At 44.8% G+C, this 22,131-nt stretch overlaps 1 protein-coding gene across 4 annotated transcripts in view; it reads right to left on the bottom strand.

Annotated features, from left to right (window-relative positions):
- The window catches only part of tpte (transmembrane phosphatase with tensin homology), a 99,776-nt gene that overhangs the window by 51,644 nt on the left and 26,001 nt on the right, over positions 1 to 22,131 (bottom strand). For all 4 annotated transcript variants that reach the window (XM_038818394.1, XM_038818393.1, XM_038818392.1 and 1 more), the window contains 5 exons: positions 13,721 to 13,882; positions 12,583 to 12,702; positions 9,516 to 9,615; positions 3,054 to 3,117; positions 2,706 to 2,770 (listed from right to left, as the gene is read on the bottom strand). In XM_038818394.1, the coding sequence (XP_038674322.1) occupies positions 2,706 to 2,770; positions 3,054 to 3,117; positions 9,516 to 9,615; positions 12,583 to 12,702; positions 13,721 to 13,882 (511 nt within the window). The remainder of the gene's footprint in view (positions 1 to 2,705; positions 2,771 to 3,053; positions 3,118 to 9,515; positions 9,616 to 12,582; positions 12,703 to 13,720; positions 13,883 to 22,131) is intronic.

Below are 22,131 nucleotides of genomic sequence, written 5' to 3'. Positions count from 1 at the left end.
GCTCCAATCAGATTAATCAATTGGACATGGTAGAGTTGTGGGAACACTTACTCAAAAAAAGGTTTAAAAAGAAAAATCAATATTTGGCACCAATCCGAAAACTAATAAAATAACCCACTGGTGTGTTTGGGAGAAGAGTGTGCGTTAACCATCGACATACGCAGTTCAATTCTATTGCATGTCTGAAAAAGAAAATCACTTCCACCAACAGAAATGTTGTCTCAATTGCTGTAGGTTGTGAATCACCATAAAGTAATAAGGAATGAATACAAGGAATTTAAGACGCATGGTTGAAAACAAATATGAAGCCTATCGGTGGCAAGGTAAATTCCCTAGTTATTGCATTAGAATCATTGAAGGTTTACAACACAGAAAGAGGCCACTTGGCCCATTCTGTCAGTGCCAGTCCAATCTCACCCCAGCATTTGGTCCATAGCCCTGCACTAGGAAATGGACACAGTGCAATTAAAACACAAGGGGCAGGATTCTCTGATCATGAGGCCAAGTGTTGATGCCGTCGTAAACACCGTCTCGTTTTACGACGGCGTCCACAGGCCCCCAGGAGCAGCGATCCTGAGCCCTACAGGGGGCCAGCACGGCACTGGGGCGAAGGCACTGGAACGACTCACGCAGCTCCAGCTGCAGAGACCGGCGTCAAACGGGTGCCGCGGATCTGCGCTGGCTTCCTTCTCCACGCCAGCCCCAACGCAACATGGCGGAGGGCTACAGGGACTGGCGCAGAGTAAAAGAAGCCGCCACCAGGAGAGGCCAGCCCGCCGATCGGTAGGCCCCGATCGCGGGCCAGGCCATGATGGAACCCCCCGGTGTCAGATTCCCCCCATCTCTTCTTCCTCCTCCCCGGTGTCAGATTCCCCCCTCCTCTTCTCCCCCCCCCCCCCCCCCCCCCCCCCCCGGTGTCACATTCTCCCCTCCCCTTCTTCCTCTTCTCCCCCCCCCTCCCACGGTCCTGCTGGGTAAGACCACATGTGAACAACACCGGCGGGACTCGTGCTTTCTTGGCGGCCACTTTGCCCATCCTGGGCAGAGAATCACGGGGGGGGGGGGGGGGGGGGGGGTGGAAGCAGGCAAAGGATTACTTTGGTCAATCATGTATCGTTATGGAAAACTTTCACTACTCACAAATGCAAATAGATGGGCACAGAACTGATTTGATGCCAAACTAATGATAGGCAGAAACTAAATAGATCAGCAGGTAATGTGCATACCATATTTCACTTCCATTGTTAAAACAACAAATCCTTCAAAGTCCTTTTAAAAATTTAGTTGCTCATAAACTAGGCAACCATCTCCACCGAGTCGCAAAGCAAAGCATTGGTGGTGGTGGGGGGGAAAGAGAGAGAGAGAGAGAGAGAGAGAGAGAGAGAGAGAGAGAGAGAGAGAGAGAGAGAGAGAGAGAGAGAGAGAGAGAGAGAGATGTTGAAAAAAAAGTTAATTGTCTAGAAAATAGGTTCCATCCAGTCTTCCCGCCCTTCATAACATTAGCAAAACATCCCATGCCATCAAAATGTGTATTATATAATGCCAAGACAACATTGCATATTTACTCTACCCAAAAGAGGTTTCCAAGACAAAAAAGGAACCAGGTTTCTTCATTGGAAAACACCAACAGCCTGACCAATGAAAATTCCATTCCAAGTTGTAATTTTTCAACTCGACTAATCAGCACCATTGGAGATTTAGTTTTTGTGTGATAATTTGGCAAGGAACATGTTGGTCACCACTATACACCTAAAAGTATCACTTGCTAGATGCAGAAAAAGCTCCCTCTACCTGCCCCAAGTCAAGAACACATCTATTCCATAGATGGGAAAATCTTTCCACCTCCTTTAGCATCATTTAAGATGCATCTGGACAGATATATGAACGGGTGGGGAACAGAGGGAAGTAGACCTTGGAAAATAGGCAACAGGTTTAGATAAAGGATCTGGATCGGCGCAGGCTGGGAGGGCCGAAGGGCCTGTTCCTATGCTGTAATTTTCTTTGTTCACCCAAGTTATCAGCAATACTTTTCAATATTATGCCAAGGTTTTGCAGTGGGGAAACCTGGGTTCAGACTGGTTTTATATGGGTATAATTAACTAATCAAATGCTAGCACATTTGCTAAAGGATATTTGTATTGTGTACCAACTTTACATTTAATTATCATTGTGCATTTTGTGTGCATTCTAGTGACATTAAAATCCAGTTACTGTTCCTATCCAAATAGATTGAAAAGGGGTTCAACTTTGTTGGTTAGACTCCCCTTCAGTTTCCTGTGGGCACTTTGCCAGTCAGCAAATTCAGTAAAATCCAAGTACCTACAATTTGAACACTAAAGCATTCTCTCTCGGGTAACCTGTATATTTCACTATAATTGGATTCAAAGTGTCTTATAAAAGACTTTCACACCCCAAATACAAATAGAACACAAAATCATAAGATATAGGAGCCGAATTAGGCCATTCGGCCCATCAAGTCTGATCCGCCATTCAATCACAGCAAAACTATCAGAATCATAAGGAATCTGATTGGCGCAGGCTTGGTGGGCCGAAGGCCCTGTTCCTGTGCTGTAATGTTTTGTTCTTTGAAAAGCAGGATGAAACCAAATAGCCCAGCAAAACTAAATGGTTTGATATCTCAGATTTATAAAACTGTGCGCAGCTGGCTGCTTTAAATGTATCGTATTCATTAAGACTTACTGTACCTCAATCGGATTTCTGTACAGAGACTGCTTCCCAGAAGACGGGAACGACATGGCAATGACTCGATCTGTAAACAGTACACAGAACAATTAACAACCTCAGGTGAATGATTCTCATATACACATCATTGTATGGCATACTGAATCACTAACATTGTTCCAGAGATATTGAGGTGGGAGGAATTAGCACCAAAGTCCATATTACTAAACTGGGCTACTCTTAAAACATGACAACTGGTTTCAAACTGGAGAAAAAAAATTTTGCTATTCCTTTAACTACAAATGTAAGTGGAAGCCAAAAGGTTCTTTCAAAATAAAAGCAAAATGTTTATTGGCAGTACATCTACAAACCAGTAATGTAAGTAAGATCCAAGTCAAATCCATCCTTTTGATAGCGCCTTTTGTTTTCAGATACCTGTATATTAAAAAAGAGTTTATATCAATTCTCTGTGCAGCATTATATTAAAATCCAATACATAGAAACACCAAGAGGCAAAAAATGTTTGTTGGCATTGTACAGAATCCCAAACTGTAGTGGGGTTTTTAGGAATGGCATTAAACAGACAGGAGAAAGGAACATCTTTAATTATGGGGGATTTTAATTTGCACATAGATTGAAAAAAAGTAGTCACAAATGCCATAGAGGAAGAATTCCTGGAGTGTATAAGGGATTCTGTTTTCTATACCACTATGTTAAGGAATTAGAGAGCAGGCCATCCTAGACTGGGTACTGGTGTAATGAGAACGTAATCATTGGCAATCAAGTTGTGAGAGACCCCCTTGGCGGATGAGTGACCATAATAGGAAAGAATTTTTTTTTTTTTTTTAAAACATGGGTTTGAGTAGGGTGATCATTGCTCGGCACAACATAGAGGGCCGAAGGGCCTGTTCTGTGCTGTACTGTTCTATGTATATAAGATGGAGGGTGAAGTAGTTGATTCTGACACTAGGGTCCTGAATCTTAAAGCTGACTACGATGATTTTGGTCTTCACAAATAAAGACACAAATAAGATTCCAGAAATGTTGGGGAGTGCAAGGTTCAGAGGGAGGAACTGAAGGAGATCAATTTAGTAGAGAAATCGTGTTAGGGAAATTGATGGGACTGAAGGCTGATAAATCCACAGGTCCCGATGAGTATAAGGAAGTGCTCTAGAAATATTGGTGGTCACCTTCCAGGATTCAATAGACTCTGGAACAGTTCCTAGAGACAGGAGGATAGCTAATGTAACTCCACTATTTAAAAAAAGGGAGGTAGAGAGAAAACAGAGAATTATAAACCAGTAAGTCGGATGTCAGTAGTGGGGAAAATTCTAGAATCTATTATCAAAGATTTTATAGCTGAATACTTAGACATAGTGGCAGGATTGGACAGTCAGCATGGATTTATGAAGGGGAAACCAGGCTTGACAAATCTACTAGAATTCTTAGAGAAAGGGCAGCACAGTGGCAAGCACTGGAACTATGCACTGAGGACCCGGGTTTGAATCCCGGCCCTAGGTCACTGTGGAGTTTGCACATTCTCCCCTTGTCTGCGTGGGTTTCACCCCCACAACGCAAAGATGTGCTGGTTAGGTTGGACTGGCCATGCCAAATTATCTGTTCATTGGAAAAAAAAATAATTGGGTACTCTAAATTTATATTAAAAAAAAGAATTCTTTGAGGATGTGACTAGTAGAGTTGATGACGGGGAGCCACTGGATGTGGTTTATTTAGACTTAGAAGGCTTTTGACAAAGTCTTGCATAAGAGATTAGCATGTAAAGTTAAAGGGATATGGGGCAGTGCATTGAGATGGATAGAAAATTGGCTGGCGGACAGGAAACAGCAAGAATAAATAGATCTTTCTCAAATTCACTGACAGTGACTAGCGGGCTACTGCAAGGATTGGTGATGGGACCCAAGCTATTAACAATATAATAATTATCTTTATTGTCGCAAGCAGGCTTATATTAACACCGCAATGGCGTTACGGTGAAAAGCCTCTAGCCACCACATTACGGTGCCTGTTCAGGTACACTGAGGGAGAATTCAGAATGTCCAATTGACCTAACAAGTATGACTTTTCGGGACTGGTGGAAACGACAGCACCCGGAGGAAACCCACACAGACACGGAGAACATACAGACTCCGCTGAGAAAGGGACCCAAACCGGAAATTGAACCCGGGCGCTGTGAAGCAACAGTGCTAACCACTGTGCTGCTATGCTACCCAGCAAATGAATGGAAGCATTGTAGGGATTCTGCAATTATCTGAATGGCCAAATTAGGAGGGAAATATGCAATGAGACCAGAGTGTCCTTGTACACCAGTCGCTGAAGGCAAGCATGCAGGTACAGCAGGTGAAGGAAGCAAATGTTATGCTGGCCTCAATTGAGAGAGGATTTGAGTACAAGAGCTGGCATGTCTTGCTGAAATTATACAGGTTCTTTGTACAGCCACACCAAGAATATTGTGCGCAGTTTTGGGTATGCTCTTGGTCCAGAGGGAGTGCAGTGAAGGTTTACCAGATGGATTCCTTGGATGGCAGGACGGATGCACGAGGAGATGGAATCAGTTAGGCTTGTATTTCTTGCTGGAGTTCAGAAGAATTTGGAGGGGGGGGGGGGGGGAAAGAGATATCTCTTCTAGCAACCTATAAAACTCTAACAGAACTAGAAAGGTGGATGCAAGAAGGATGTTCCCAATGGTGGGGGTGTCCAGAGGCAGGGTCACAGTCTGAGGATATGCAGTAGACCATTTAAGAGAAATGTATTCTCCCAGATAGTGGTGAGCCTGTGGAGTTTGTTACCACGGATGTAATAGAGGCCAAAACATTTTACATTTTCAAGAAGCAGTTAGATATAGGACTCGTGACAAGGGTCATAGGATATCGAGGGGGGTGGGGGGGGGGGGGGGGGGGGGGGGAAAGAGAGAGAAGAAAGAAGGGATTAGGCTATTGAGTAGCTTGATCAGTCATGATCATGATGAATGGTGGAGCAGGCTCGAAGGGCTGAATGGCCTATCCTGCTCCTATTATCCATGTTTTTGCAGTCTCTCGAGTAAGGAGTGGGTTTCTGAATTTAGACAGAAGTAGGAGCTCATTATTATTAAGACATACTGTGACAGAGAGAAACTATGCAATATTGAAGTTTAACATTTAAATCTAACAAAATAAACTTTGGAGCCAGGGAGCATTTCTGATTTCAATATAAATCGCAGTGTGCTCAACTTGGAAGCAGTCACTTCAGTGCTAAAAGATTGCAATTTGGTCAAGGGGAAAACATAGCAGCATCATGAGCTAAATCCTCAACATTTAATTCCAGACAGAACTAGTGGAAAGTCAAAGTAACAGTCACCATTACAAACACTCCACCCTCCAATTAAACACTATAATAGGCAGCTTGGTGCAAGAACAGTAGACCAAAATCTTCCAGGGCTTATACTCTGCAGTACTAAATTTTATATTAGTTGTCTAGACCAATTCTTCCCAAAGTCATGCTTCTAAATACTGCGAAAAATGAATAAAAAAAACAACAAATTTTACAAAAAGAAAATGTACAACCCAAGTTGCCCAATTCTATCTCTCCAACATTGCCCACAGGTACTGCTGGAAACCCTCCTCATGCCCATATTGCCTGTCAGTTACTCCACTGTCCTCCTGTTCAGGCGCCCATCCACCATAAACCTATATTATGCCCTACACCAAATACCACTTACTAACTTACTTGCTGACCTACAACAGGCCTTGCCTTGTAACCCTTGCCTTCATTCACGAACAGTTTTAATCCAACATTAAAAATGGTGAAACCTAGAGGAGCTAGTCAAGGGAATAGGTCAGATGCAAGCGGGGAAGGCGCCGGGGCCAGATGGGTTCCCGGTGGAATTCTATAAGAAAAATGTGGACTTGGTGGGACCGGTACTGGTACGAGCCTTTAATGAGGCGCGAGAGGGGGGGGGTTCTGCCCCCGACAATGTCGCAGGCTCTGATCTCCCTGATATTGAAGCGGGATAAAGACCCCGTGCAGTGCGGGTCCTACAGGCCTATCTCGCTTCTGAACGTGGATGCCAAGTTGCTGGCAAAGATCCTGGCAGCTAGAATAGAGGATTGTGTGCCGGGGTAATCCATGAGGACCAGACGGGGTTCGTGAAGGGGCGGCAGCTCAACACGAACGTGCGGAGATTGCTGAATGTAATTATGATGCCGGCAGTGGAGTGGGAGGCTGAGATAGTGGTAGCGCTGGACGCGGAGAAGGCATTCGATAGGGTGGAGTGGGAGTACCTGTGGGAGACGTTGGAACGGTTTGGGTTTGGGGAAGGGTTTATTAAGTGGGTGAAGTTGCTCTACTCGGCCCCGACGGCGAGTGTAGTGACAAACGGGAGGAGGTCGGAGTATTTCGGGCTCCACCGAGGGACCAGGCAGGGATGTCCCCTATCCCCCCTACTTTTCGCACTGGCGATTGAACCGTTGGCGATGGCACTGAGGGGTTCAGGGGGGTGGAGAGGACTGACTAGGGGGGGGGGGGGGGGGGGGGGGGGAGGAACATCGAGTATCGCTGTATGCGGATGATCTACTGCTGTACGTGGCAGACCCAGAAGGGGGAATGCCGGAGATAATGGAACTATTAGCAGAGTTTGGGGACTTTTCGGGGTACAAACTAAATTTGGGCAAAAGCGAGGTTTTTGTGATACACCCGGGGGACCAGGGAGAGGGTATTGGGAGACTCCCCTTCAAGCGAGCAGGAAAGAGCTTTAGGTACTTAGGGGTGCAGGTGGCAAGGAACTGGGGGACCCTCCACAAGTTGAACTTTTCCAGGCTGGTGGAACAGATGGAGGAGGAATTTAAGAGGTGGGACATGGTACCGTTGTCGCTGGCGGGGAGGGTGCAGTCAATCAAAATGACGGTCCTCCCAAGGTTCTTGTTTTTATTTCAGTGCTTGCCCATCTTCCTCCCTAGGGCCTTCTTCAAAAAGGTGACGAGTAGCATCATGAGCTACGTGTGGGCGCATGGCACCCCAAGGGTGAGGAGGGTCTTTTTGGAGCGGAGTAGGGACAGTGGAGGGCTGGCACTGCCCAATCTCTCGGGGTACTACTGGGCGGCAAATGTGTCAATGGTGCGCAAGTGGATGATGGAAGGGGAGGGGGCAGCTTGGAAACGAATGGAGAGGGCGTCCTGTGGCAACACAAGCCTGGGGGCCCTAGTAACGGCACCATGGCCGCTCCCCCCCACGAGGTACACCACGAGCCCGGTGGTGGCGGCCACCCTCAAGATATGGGGGCAGTGGAGGCGACATAGGGGGGAAATGGGAGGTCTGTTGGCGGCGCCAATAAGAGGGAACCATAGATTCATCCCGGGGAACATCGACGGGGGATTTCAGAGCTGGTACAGGGTGGGCATACGGCAGCTGAAGGACCTGTTTATAGAGGGGAGGTTTGCGAGCCTGGGAGGGCTGGAGGAGAAGTTTGAGCTCCCCCCGGGAAACATGTTCAGATATTTACAAGTGAAGGCATTTGCTAGGCGGCAGGTGGAGGGGTTTCCCCTGCTCCCCAGTAAGGGGGCGAGTGATAGGGTGCTCTCGGGGGTCTGGGTCGGAGGGGGGAAGATATCAGACATCTACAAGATAATGCAGGAGGCGGAAGCAGCATCAGGGGAGGAGCTGAAAGCCAAGTGGGAAGGGGAGCTGGGAGAGCAGATAGAAGACGGGACGTGGGCGGATGCACTGGAGAAGGTCAACTCTTCCTCCTCGTGTGCGAGACTGAGCCTCATTCAATTTAAGGTGCTGCATAGAGCTCACATGACGGGGACAAGGATGAGCCGGTTCTTTGGGGGTGAGGACAGGTGTGTCAGATGTCTGGGAAGCCCAGCGAACCATGTGCATATGTTCTGGGCATGTCCGGTGCTGGAAGGGTTCTGGAAGGGGGTGGCAAGGACGGTGTCGAAGGTGGTGGGGTCCAGGGTCAAACCAGGATGGGGGCTTGCGATCTTTGGGGTCGGGGTAGAACCGGGGGTACAGGAGGCTAGGGAGGCCGGAATACTGGCCTTTGCGTCCCTAGTGGCTCGACGAAGGATATTAATTCAATGGAAGGACGCGAGGCCTCCAAGCGTTGAAACTTGGATTAACGATATGGCTAGCTATATTCAGCTAGAAAGGATCAAATTTGCCCTGAGAGGGTCGGTACAGGGATTCGCCAGGCGGTGGCAACCTTTCCTTGACTTTTTAGATCAGAGATAGACGTTCGGGGTCGTGGCAGCAGCAACCCGGGAGGGGGGGGGGGGGGGGGGGGGGGCAGCAAGGGTCGTGGGGGGACATGCACGACTGTAACGCGGGCAAGTCTGCTCGCTGCTCATGTCTGAAACTGTAGGCTGCCTTGTTTGTTAAGGTTGCCTGGGGGGGGGGGGGGGGGGGGGGGGGGGGGGGGAGGACTGGTGCGCGCGAGAGGGCGGGCGAGGGAGGGACATTTGCCTAGAGGGATTGTGTTGTAAATAATTTAAAAATTAGTAGGGGTAAATGTCTGTATGGAAAAACTCTTTCAATAAAAATTATTTTAAAAAAAAAAATGGTGAAACCTTCACGAAGATGTGTCTGTCCAAAACCTTAGTTTCATTCATAGCAGAACCCAACAAATCATGTGCTTAATTCAGATCCATTATGTTCCTTTTGTGGTGTAACCCTTCTATAATTTAATCAAGAAACTTTTGCAACTTTAATATTGTAACTACATTTCCCCACCATTCCCAGCCAGTTACGGAGACAATATATTGAGGCCTTAAAAACCAACTTTTACAAAAATAAAACTGCACTCTCCAGCTTTGGGAGTGTTTCCAAGACAAACTCACCATTCGTCTGGTGGCCTTTTCCAGATGTTTTTTCTGTGAGGCAAGCCTGAAAATTCTAACCAAGATGACAACTCGAAGCACTCGAAAAACAGTCACCACCCTAAGGAACAAAGTTTATTAGTGGAATTATCCATCCTTTTAGAAATCTAAACATCCCTCCTCCTGCAATAAGAGTATCTGAATCAGCAGAAAAAAATTCTGGTGCCCTTTTCTACAAAACACACAAGTTTAAAACAACACTGTCCACACATCATCCAAATGTATATACTGTACAATTTAAGGGTTTCAAATACCTTGCATAGATAAATTTTAAGTGACTAAGTTCCTTGTAATTGGTCAAATCATCAAATACCATGTTCTCAGCTGGGGTCGCCGAATTACATAGCAATATCAATACTCCTTGGAAAATAAGTGTCTGAATGGGGTAGAGGAGCAGAGGAATCTGGGAGAAAGATACATAAATCACTAAAAATAGCGATATTAATTAATAAGGCCATCAAAAAAAGGCAAACATAGCACAGGGATTCACTTCCAGAAAGACAGAATTGAAAAGCAAAAGTTATGCTGAACTTGCATGAAAACTCAGTTTGGACCATACTTGGAATACGGTTAACAGTTCTCGTCGCCAGATTATAAAAAAACAAGGGATGCTGGCGATGATATTGCAAAATGTTACAAGACTAATGATGTTAGATATCCATCAGCAAAGATTGGATCAGCAAGATTTAACAGGCTGGGGCTCTTCTCGGTCCAATAAAAAAGGCTCAAGATAATCTTATTTAGGTTATGAAAGGGTAGCATAAAAAATGTTTCACTCATCAGGGAGAGGCAATAGGGAATGTCGGAGCAACTTCTTTATCAAGAGAATGTTTGAATTAGATCCTACCCATCACAAGTAGTTGGACAAAATAGCACAGATGAATTGAAATGGAAATCTAGTGGAGGGAGAAAGAAATACAAAAAATGCGTTATGTTGATGGGGTTAGAAGGCAATTAGTGAGGAACATAAACACCAGTATGGACTTGCTGGCCCAGATGGTTTGATCCTAGCTTAAGGTAGGAGGCAGCTATTATTGAAATGGTTAAACAGGAGGGATTTTAGGTGCATCAAATGGGATACAACTCAATCTACAATACCCATAAGATTAGAGAAAACTGGCTGTAATATTTGCTCCAGTTTTCCCTCCTGGCCATCCAACATCATTCCTTCCTAATTATATCAGAGATATCAGAAACCTATGGTCAGGAAAAGTTCAAAGATGTGTTCTACTCCATTTAGCAGCAAGTTGAGTCACCACAGATAAACTACTAGGAGGAATGCATTTCACGAACAATCTCTTTGCTATTAAATTGCTTCACATCATTTTTCTCCTGCTGCACAACCTTCCGTTTCAGAGTTCACGATGTCAATATCCATACAGTCAATTGGTTAGTGCATTTCCCTTACTCAAATGGTAGATGACATTCACCTCAACACTATGAGCTCATACACTCCAAATGTTATCCCTAATCTAGCCTATGAAGTGAGAGAAATAGGCCAGTGATAAAAAGGGTTGCTGGTCTGCTTTTACAGATCAGGTAGGTTTAAAAAGAAAATAGATTCCAGACGTTCTTGTTCAAAATCCTCTCAAACAGTATAAAATAGGTTATCTGATTATCCAATTTACTATTTTGTTGGGTCATGCTGTAATCAAAAATGGCTGCCACATTGGTCAACACCATAGTCCCTGCACGGTTCCCTAGGGTATATCCAAAGACCAAGTATTGAAGTCTGTCTTAGTTGTGCACCTATCAAAATTCACTGGAAACACTAGATGCAAATAAATGTATGGAATAAACGTGTGGAATCACAAATTGACAATGAAACTTTGTACTTGAGCCCTTCTAAATTTCATCAATCACCAATTTCAGTTTCATATGAAAGCTCATATAGAGAGTAGAAAGAGGCCATTCAGCCCATTGAGTCTACACTGATACTTCGAAAGACCACCCAACCTAGGCCCAATCCCCCGCCCTATAACCCCACCTTAAGGGGCAATTGATCATGGCCAATTCACCCAACCTGCACATCTTTGGAATGTGGAAGGAAACTGGAGCAAACCCGCAAGAATGTGCAATCTCCACACGGACAGTCACCAGAGATTGGAATTGAACCCGGGTCCATGTTGCTGTAATCACTGCCACAATGCTGCCCCTTATGAATCCGGAACAGATCACACTGCCATAGTCTTTCCACACTTGGTAAGCTAAACAGAGTTTTTCCCCCTCAAAATTAAAAATGATTTTGCTCTCCTTCCTCACCCCTCAAAACATCAATTTGTGCATCAAGTTTTCATAGAAGTTAGTGCAGAACTATTTGGCCCATCGAGTCTGCACCAGCTCTTGGAAAGAGCACCCTATCCAAGCCCACACCTCCTCCCTATCCCAATAACTCAGTAACCCCACCCAACACTAAAGGGCAATTTAGCATGGCCAATCCACCTAACTTGCACATCTTTGGACTGTGGGAGGAAACCGGAGCACCCGGAGGAAACCCACGCAGACACGGGGAGAACGTGCAGACTCCGTACAGACAGTGAATCTGTCGGGAATCGAACCTGGGACACTGGAGCTGTGAAGCAATTGTGCTAACCACTATGCTACCGTGCTCATCATTAGTGAGAAGATATTGAAATATATAGATAAATTCAGCTGCTTCAATCAAACTTTTCTCCATTTAGATCAAAGATTTCTGTTGAAGTTGTGATTTTAAAAAATACATGAAATGAAATGAAAAATTGCTTATGGTCACGAGTAGGCTTCAATGAAGTTACTGTGAAAAGCCCCTAGTCGCCACATTCCGGCGCCTGTTCGGGGAGGCTATTACGAGAATCAAACCGTGCTGCTGGCCTGCCTTGGTCTGCTTTCAAAGCCAGCGATTTAGCCCAGTGTGCTAAACAGCCCCTGATACTTTACATGACACTATTAAAAACATTAATAATGCACAAAAAGTTAAAAATTCTGATTTAAAATGTAGCATTTCCATCACGTCTATGTTAAGTTGTATCATTCATGTGTATCACTATACCTGGGAATGAGTGTTGCTCCACTCAAATCAGAAAAGGCATATACCATTGTAATAACTTGGGTAACAACCACAATAACCGCATCCAAAATGTTAAGCTTGGATCGAAAATATACACGGAACCTGCAACAGATAGATTGAATAAGTACATCACAAATTGTTGATTTTAAAATTTCATGTACATTTTTTCTTATTGCTGCATACAAAATAGTGATTCCATATCCCTTTGTTACGCCCTTCCAAAGCTGGTTTAGCATGTCAGTTTGGATCCATTTTCTTTAAAATAAAGTAGTACAATTTGCAAAAAATATGTATATATTCCAGGACTATGTTTTTTTATATAAACGGGAAGAAAAATGGTTTGCTACCATGAACAGTAAAGTAAAATTTAAAAAAAAACAGAATATACTCTATGCATATAAAATATGCTCAAGTCATCCCACCCAACATAGAACAGGGGGGGTCTGGGGGTCGTTTCTCACTCAAGCAGCAAAACACTACTGCCATTTTCATCCCATGCCAAGAAAATCACAGCTGCCATCTTCACCACACTGGGGAGACTAAACGTAGATGGAGAGATTGCTTCTGAATACATCAGTTCAGTCCACAATTATGGCTTTTGAGCTTCTGCTCACTCTAGCTCATCATCCCACTCCCAGTCTGACTGTCAGACACACCTTCACCGGAGGTCAAATGGTAAAATTGCCACGGGACTTGAGCTACAGTTCAATGGGAATGGATTTTCACTTCCCCCCCAATAGTCTCTGGAAAATTCAGTTTACTGTGAATCACATGTGAACTTTAACATTACATTCCTTTTTTTGAGAGAGATCAATAATTATGCAGATCCTTCATGCTATGTGTCAATATGGAAATGCCGTGAAATCTGGATTTAATTGAAGATGCAACAGCTTTAGTGTAAAAAAGATAGGCATGTAATCCTTTGGAAATGGATTTAGTCCAATAGTATTGGGGAGCCAAGATTTATTTCCAAGTTTTTTTTCCCCTCCTATTTCACTTAATCCCAATATTTGGACACAAAAAAAGGGGATTATTCTCAATGTATAACATTTTGCAAGTTATCTAACAGCAACATGAAAATCCTAGTTTTCTTTTCTTTAATACAAGACAAAGTCCTTACCCTTCAACAAAGATCCGAAGAAGAACATCAATAGCAAAGAAGAAGGATATAGCCAATGATACGCCTACAATTCCATGCCTAAAAGGCTTACTTTTATTTGCCGTTGACAAGTCCACAATTACAAGAACAACATCAACAATTATAAGAACGATACCAAAAATCCTGCCAAACAGAAGAAAAAATACAAATTGGTCAAGTTCTGATTTTCTTAAATACTGGTGGATTCTATTGAACAAAGTGCAGGAATAGTGGATAGTGTAGGGAAATGCGAGTAAAGCACTTAGCCCCAGCTGGACAGCCTACATTATTTGAAGGCACACTGGGCTAAAAGGGCAAGTTCAGTGTCCCGATTCCCAGCATACACAAATTAAACGTAATTGATAAAGATTGCCCCATGTTCCAATTACAGTTACTGCAACTTGCTCACTCAAAACATTCACACAGGACTGCATCCAGACTAAGTTAACTTTTCATTCAATGAATGGAGTCTGTACCTCACTATGTGAGGCAGGGGAACTACTGTCTTGTTACTTTTATACCCAGTCCTGCTAAGAAAAAAGTACAATACACTGCAAGAGATTAAATGGACTCGTTCACAAGAGCTTGCTACAGCACTACGGCCTCATTTCAATGATAAGAGTAACTGCTTGATGCAAATAAAGGACGAGTTTCTTATAATATTTCTTTCCATTGAAAAGCAGTCCCCATAATTCTTTGAAGTTGACAAGAAGGTACCAATGTATTACACCCAAATGGAATATACTCGAGGTGCCACATGAGGTTTGGCAGGAGGAGAGAGATTAGTTCAGTATGTAATCACAGCTGTGGCAGTTTTATAATGCATACATTTATAGTAGCCAGGTACCACAGCATCACACTGGAAATAATTTCTAATGCATTGGGATTGGCTTTACAACATCAACTTCAGACTTCTTTGGCCAAGTTTAGAATAACCAGTGTTTCTATGATGCTGACAGATGGGAAATGTACAAAATGAAAATATCTGCATTGAGATGTCCCAAATCCAAAGTTCCTGCCCTTCAGTCAAATGGAGAGATGTAGTGGTAGTTTCATTGGATCCAGAGGCCCAGGTTAATTCTGAGGGCACAGGTTCAAATCTCGCCATGCAGCTGGTGGAATTTACATTCAATTAATACATCTGGAATTGTAAGCTAGTTTCAGTCGTGGTGACCATGACAACTTTAGTAGTGGGCCCCTTTAAGGGGGTGAGATTTAAGGGTCACTTCGGTCAATCAGGGCATAACAAGCGAATCCCAGGCCTGAGCACGGGCTTTCCTGGGCAGAATCATTCTGGAGCTGTAGGAGTCAGTTGCACACTGTATAAATAGTCAACAGTTATTCTATGGAATAGTCTGGGTTTTTTGGGGGGACGGGGGAAGAAAGAGAGAAAGAGCAGGAAAAGGAAAAGAAAGCCAAAGAGTGACTTGGGGAGCTTAAACCTTCATTTAAAAATCAGGAGATTGACATCTCTACAAGTCCCCAATACAAATACTTCAGATTTCGTTAAAGTCCATTACCATCCAAAAGGTCTTGATAAATAAGCAAAAGTATAAATTTAATTCAACTACAAGAGCCCCTGGAGAAGAGATAGCAGCCTCTGTGGCCAGACTAAGGCAAACAGAACACTGAATATGGGCCTGTCCTTTATGACATATTAAGAGCCGGTCTAGTATTTGGGGTGAAGAAATTGTTGGCCAAGTCCAAGATAACCCTGAAGGCAGTGCTGGAACTTGCGCTGGCTCTGGAAAACGCAGAAAAAGGTGCTCTAGAGCTTCAAAATGTGTGGGGCGGCAAAGTCCATCAGGTTTGGAAGGAAGCAGGGCAGCATGTGGCAGAGTGGATAGCACTGGGACTGCTGAGGACCTGGGTTCGAATCCCAGCCCTGGGTCACCGTCTATGTGGAGTTTGCTCATTCTCTCTATGTCTGCGTGGGTTTCACCCCCGCAACCCAAAGATGTATAAGTATGTACCTGTCAGGCAGGGAGGAAGTTGTCGAGCAAGGGAACCGTGGTTTACTAAGGAAGTTGAAGCACTTGTCAAGAGGAAGAAGAAGGCTTATGTTAGGATGAGACATGAAGGCTCAGTTAGGGCACTTGAGAGTTACAAGTTAGCCAGGAAGGACCTAAAGGGAGAGTTAAGAAGAGCGAGGCGAGGACACGAAAAGTCGTTGGTGGATAGGATCAAGGAAAACCCTAAGGCTTTCTATAGGTATATCAGGAACAAAAGAATGACTCGAGTAAGATTAGGGCCAATCAAGGATAGTAGTGGAAAGTTGTGTGTGGAATCAGAGGAGATAGGGGAAGCGTTAAATGGATATTTTTCGTCAGTGTTTACACTGGAGAAAGACAATGTTGTCGAGGAGAACACTCAGGTTCAGTCGACCAGGCTAGATGGAATTGAGGTTCAAAAGGAGGTGGTGTTAGCAATTTTGGAAAATGTCAAAATAGATAAGTCCCCTGGGCCAGATGGGATTTATCCTAGGATTCTCTGGGAAGCCAGGGAGGAGATTGCAGAGCCTTTGTCCTTGATCTTTATGTCGTCTTTGTCGACAGGAATAGTGCCGGAAGACTGGAGGATAGCAAATGTTGTCCCCTTGTTCAAGAAGGGGAGTAGAGACAACCCTGGTAATTAAGGACCTGTGAGCCTTACTTCGGTCGTGGGTAAAATGTTGGAAAAGGTTATAAGAGATAGGGTTTTATAATCATCTTGAAAAGAACAAGTTGATTAGCGATAGTCAACACGGTTTTGTGAAGGGTAGGTCATGCCTCACAAACCTTATTGAGTTTTTTGAGAAGGTGACCAAACAGGTGGATCAGGGTAAAGCTGTTGATGTGGTGTATATGGATTTCAGTAAGGCGTTTGATAAGGTTCCCCACGGTAGGCTATTGCAGAAAATAAGGAAGTATGGAATTGAAGGTGATTTAGCGGTTGGATCAGTAATTGGCTAGCTGAAAGAAGACAGAGGGTGGTGGTTGATGGCAAATGTTCATCCTGGAGTTCAGTTACTAGTGGTGTACCGCAAGGATCTGTTTTGGGGCCACTGCGGTTTGTCATTTTTATAAATGACCTGGAAGAGGGTGTAGAAGGATGGGTTAGTAAATTTGCAGATGACACGAAGGTCGGTGGAGCTGTGGATAGTGCTGAAGGATGTTATAGGATACAGAGGGACATAGATAAGCTGCAGAGCTGGGCTGAGAGGTGGCAGATTGAGTTTAATGCGGAAAAGTGTGAGGTGGTTCACTTTGGAAGGAGTAACAGGAATGCAGAGTACTGGGCTAATGGCAAGATTCTTGGTAGTGTAGATGAACAGAGAGATCTCGGCATCCAGGTACATAAATCCCTGAAAGTTGCCACCCAGGTTAATAGGGCTGTTAAGAAGGCATATGGTGTGCTAGCCTTTATAAGCAGGGGGATTGAGTTTCGGAACCACAAGGTCATGCTGCAGCTGTACATAACTCTGGTGCGGCCGCACCTGGAGTACTGCGTGCAGTTCTGGTCACCACATTATAGGAAGGATGTGGAAGCTTTGGAAAGGGTTCAGAGGAGATTTACTAGGATGTTGCCTGGTATGGAGGGAAGGTCTTACGAGGAAAGGCTCAGGGAATTGAGGTTGTTTTCGTTAGAGAGGAGAAGGCTGAGAGGTGACTTAATAGAGACATATAAGATAGTCAGAGGGTTAGATAGGGTGGACAGTGAGAGTCTTTTTCCTCGGATGGTGATGACCAACACGAGGGGACATAGCTTTAAATTGAGGGGTGATAGATATAGGACAGATATCAGAGGCAGTTTCTTTACTCAGAGAGTAGTAGGGGTGTGGAACGCCCTGCCTGCAACAGTAGTAGACTCGCCAACTTTAAGGGCATTTAAGTGGTCACTGGATAGACATATGGATGAAAATGGAATAGTGTAGGTCAGATAGGCTTCAGATGGTTTCACAGGTCGGCGCAACATCGAGGGCCGAAGGGCCCGTACTGCGCTGTAGTGTTCTATGTTCTATGTTCTATGTGCAGATTAGGTCGATTGGCCACACTAAATTGGAATAGGAAAAAAAAAAGTAATTGGGTACTCTAAATTTAAAAAAAAGATTTGTAAGGAAGCTGCGAGCAGCAGCGGTGCTCAGGTTTTATTAACAGAAAAGCGTAAAGAGAGAATGCAGAGATATAGAAGATTCAGTCAGCAGCCGAGGAGTAGTGAAGAGTGCTATAGACGTGGGGGGAGGGGTTGTGGAATAGATACTTACAGGACAAGTGCAGCAGTGTTTTTCAAACTTTTTTGCCCGGGACCCATTTTTACCAACTGCCATCCTACGCGACCCATCATTTTCGCTCCCCCTTATTGTGACAGGTGAGCCTGCATGATCCACACGATCTCACTTGCTCGGTTATTCAATGTTACATTTCAAATAATGATGATTTCAGACCTCACTGCATCCATTGAAAAACAAAAACCCAAGCAGTTTGTCCTCAAACTGCCATGTTCAGTCTTCAAATGTTTTTGAAGTTTTGAGGGATTTAATCTTTCATTTGCCAGTGCTTCCCTGCATATAATCACACATGAACTTTGCATCCCGATTTTCACTGGCACAATTAATAACCCACACTTCAAGTAATCTTTATACTGCTTTGTTCCTATTTTCAGCAGCTTCTTCGTTGGTTGTTTGAGGCCCTGGAGCTCACTCCAGCACTGCTGGCAGCTACAAAAGAGAAATCTCTCTCGCGCCCAGAACAGGTGTGTTAGTGCACAGAGCTCGTGACCTGCTCTCTGCTGCCGTTTTTGGTGGGAAACTGGCCTCGGACTGCATGCTAACGTCAGGAGGCACCGACCCACCCCGCTGCACTGTGGGCCTGTGCACTGCTTGCTCCAGCTCGCATGCGCGGGATGGCCAGCAGTCTCAAATGTTTGCGGCCGGCATTTGTAAAACATGGTCACGGCCGTTGGGAGTTCCTCCCGCGATCGTGAACGTCATGACTGATTGAGCCGCTCCTGAAACCTGCCCACGACCCACCCGTAGGTTGTGACCCCAAGTTTGAAACCCCCCCCGATTTAAAGAAGAATGTGTTTTGACTGTGATAACAAAATAAACACAAGTCGCCAGTGCAGGAATAAGCAGAGCCTTCCCAGTGAAAGCAGGGTCAGCAATCTGGCTCCAGTGCACAGCATGGAAGGGAATGCAGAAAATGGACCAGACGTCTTTACATTAAATAATCTGAAGGTGGATAGAATAGCCCCAATTAATGGTCATCCACTCAAAGGAAGTACACATGGGAACCTCCGCCACGATAGTTGGAGAACAAACTTTCCGATACCTTCAGCGAGTTGTTCAACCCCCCCCCCCCCCCCCCCAAACCCCAAGATTAAATAACACTGTAGCCAGGCTGGCCACATATATGGGTGAGACTATCAAGATTTTAGGGTCAATGGGCCTTGAACTGCAGGCAGCAATCTGCCCCAGCTACCCTTAAATTGTAATTTCACAGGGACAGAGTTTAATGCAGCATTTGGAGTTTTTACATCTCAAGGTGGTCAAATACACTCGGGTGGGGGGGGGGGGGAATTAGAGGGCACCAATAACTGGGTTCAATTCCCATCTTGGGGGTCTGTGTGGAGTTTTCATGTTCTCCCAGTGCTTGTGTGGGTTTCCTCCCACAGTCCAAAGATGTGTAGTTAAGTGGAGTGGTCATAATAAATTGCTCCTTCGGATCTAACAAAAAGGTTAGATGAGGTTGCTGCAATGGTGGGTCAAGAGGGTCGGTGCAGACTTGATGAGCCAAATGGCCTCCATCTGCACCGTAGGGATTCTATTCCATGATTCAAGGATTTTACCCGAGATGGCAGCCATTTATATTGTATTTCAGAGGGTCAGTCATGGTTAGCTGTTTGGGGGTGGCAGGGAGAGAAACCTCAAGAACTTTTAATATAGATTAAGAAGCCTGCATGAATACCGATGAAGGAAGCCTGCATGAATACCAATATGTATTCTAGGAGGAATTGCATAAAATCAGAGGGGTTGAAAGCCAAGATTCATATAGATCCTGAAACTACAGAAGGTTCTATAGGGCCAGAACTGTGTGGAAGACAAAGTTGAGACGATTAGAGCATCATCAAACCTGACTAGTCCATTGGCATCTGCCAAGACTACAAGTTGACGGTGATCCAGGACGTACCCTTTCCCTAAAATAGAGGACCTGTATGCGAAGTTGGCTGAGGGGTCTAACATACACCAATTTAGACATGAGTCATGCGTACCAGTAACTGGAATGATGCTTCCAGAGAATTTGTCACCTTTAATAGTTTACACGATTAACATTTGGGGGGTCTCATCAGCTTGGTGACATTTTTCGACTTACTCTGGGGAGTCTGCTGCACGATGTCTTGATAATGGGACCAAGAGGAGGAGCATTTATCCAATCTGGAGGAAGTTTTAAAAGATTACAAACGCTGGAGTGGGGAAGCATTCAAGCACGTGAAACAAACCCTCCAATCCACATGTTTACTAATCCATTTTGATCCTTCTAAACAATGTTCACTTGTGATGCATCGTCATATGGAGTTGGCGCTGTTTGTCACATACACGAATGATGGGACAGAAAGACCCATTGGCTATGTTTCAAGGACCCCGAGTGACAGAGGGGATATTCATAAATTAAGAAGGCCTAGCAGTTGTCTTTCGTAACATATAACTTTACATGGGCTTTTGAAAGAAAACAAAGCAATCCCCCCTCCCGAATGGTGTCTGTGAGGATACAGCATTGGACTTGGTTATTGGCTGCTGGCGTTTCAACCAGCGGCACACAGCACCAACGCAGACGCCTTAAGGCGTTTTCCATTACCTGAACGTATGCCACCCTCATCAGTGCCTCAGAAAATAGCAATAGCCTGAAATTTCTAGATCATAGAATTTATTATCATAGAATTTACAGTGCAGAAGGAGGCCATTCAGCCCATCGAGTCTGCACCAGCTCTTGGAAAGAGCACCCTACCCTAGGTCAACACCTCCACCCTATCCCCATAACCCAGTAACCCCACCCAACACTAAGGGCAATTTTGGACACTAAGGGCAATTTACCATGGCCAATCCACCTAACCTGCATATCTTTGGATTGTGGGAGGAACCGGAGCACCCGGGAGGAAACCCACGCAGACACGGGGAGAAAGTGCAGACTCCACACAGACAGTGACCCAAGCCGGAATTGAACCCGGGACCCTGGAGCTGTGAAGCAATTGTGCTATCCACAATAGCACATCTGCCAAAAGGTCCTAATTTCAGACAATGGGACCACATTTATCAGTGTCAAGTTCCAAAACTTCATGTGGATTAAACATTACGTAAATTACCTAAATGGGATTAAACATTACGTACACACCTTACTACCCTCTTCAAATAGACTCGCTGAATATGGTGTACAAACCTTTAAGGCAGCCACAAAAAAGAATATCACCTGTATCCCTGGAGACAAAATTGGCATGTTTCCTCAAATGATGCCGTCTAGCCACTGGAGTAACTCCTGCTGAGTTCACGATGGCTTGTTGGTCAAGAGCCAGGTTGGACCTGGTGTTTGAAAATTTGGTAGGGAGGGCGGAGTCAAGTCAAAGTGTTCCCTTGATGTATCGTGATTCATTTTCTGATGAGAGGACATTCAAAGTAGACAATCCAGCATTTGGAAGTGGACAAGTTGGGTCCCAGATGTTGTGGTGGCCAGATGGGCTTAAAAAAAAACACATGGATCATTCGAGGAGATGGGAGTTATTGAGACCCAGTGGGGCAGTCCACTCCGATTGCATCTGCCAGTAACGTGGCTGTTAGTCCAAGGGCATAGTCAGCCTGAAGGGACAAGTACTATTCCAGTGGGAGCTGAAGTAGTAAGTAGCACTGCTGCACCCTTACAAGAAAGTCTGCTTTCTGAGAATCCAACGGAGTTGCGACACAACCTGTTGAGCAACTTCACTCCCAGAGGAAGCGGACGTTCCCAGATAGACGAAGTTTACGGTGTTAATATTGTGAAATTTAACTTTTTAAATAGTATGTTGCAGTAAGTGGCTGATGTTTCAAAAGGGTCATGTGACCCAGTCAGCCAATCAGGGCATAGTATACAGATGCCGGGTTCGAACACAGGCTTTCCTGGGCAGAATCTATCCTGCAGCTGTAGCAGTCGGCAGCACTTTCTAGCAGTCATAGCTCTTCTAATAACTAGTTTGTTATTGTTCAAATCTGGTGGTCGCCAATCAATCACTCTGCTTTACAACAATCAATTGTTGTAAAAACCCAAACCCAACTGTTACATGAATGTCCTTTGGAAGGAAAATCAGTCGAATCTGGCCTACATACAACTCCTGCTCGCAGCAATATAGTGGACTCAAACTTCCATCGGAGATGGCCTAATAAGCCACTT

Source organism: Scyliorhinus canicula, chromosome 14, assembly GCF_902713615.1.
Source record: "Scyliorhinus canicula chromosome 14, sScyCan1.1, whole genome shotgun sequence".
Taxonomy (NCBI): Eukaryota; Metazoa; Chordata; class Chondrichthyes; order Carcharhiniformes; family Scyliorhinidae; genus Scyliorhinus; species Scyliorhinus canicula.
The sequence above is the reverse complement of the archived record's forward strand: the minus strand, read 5'-3'. Positions and strand labels throughout refer to the sequence as shown.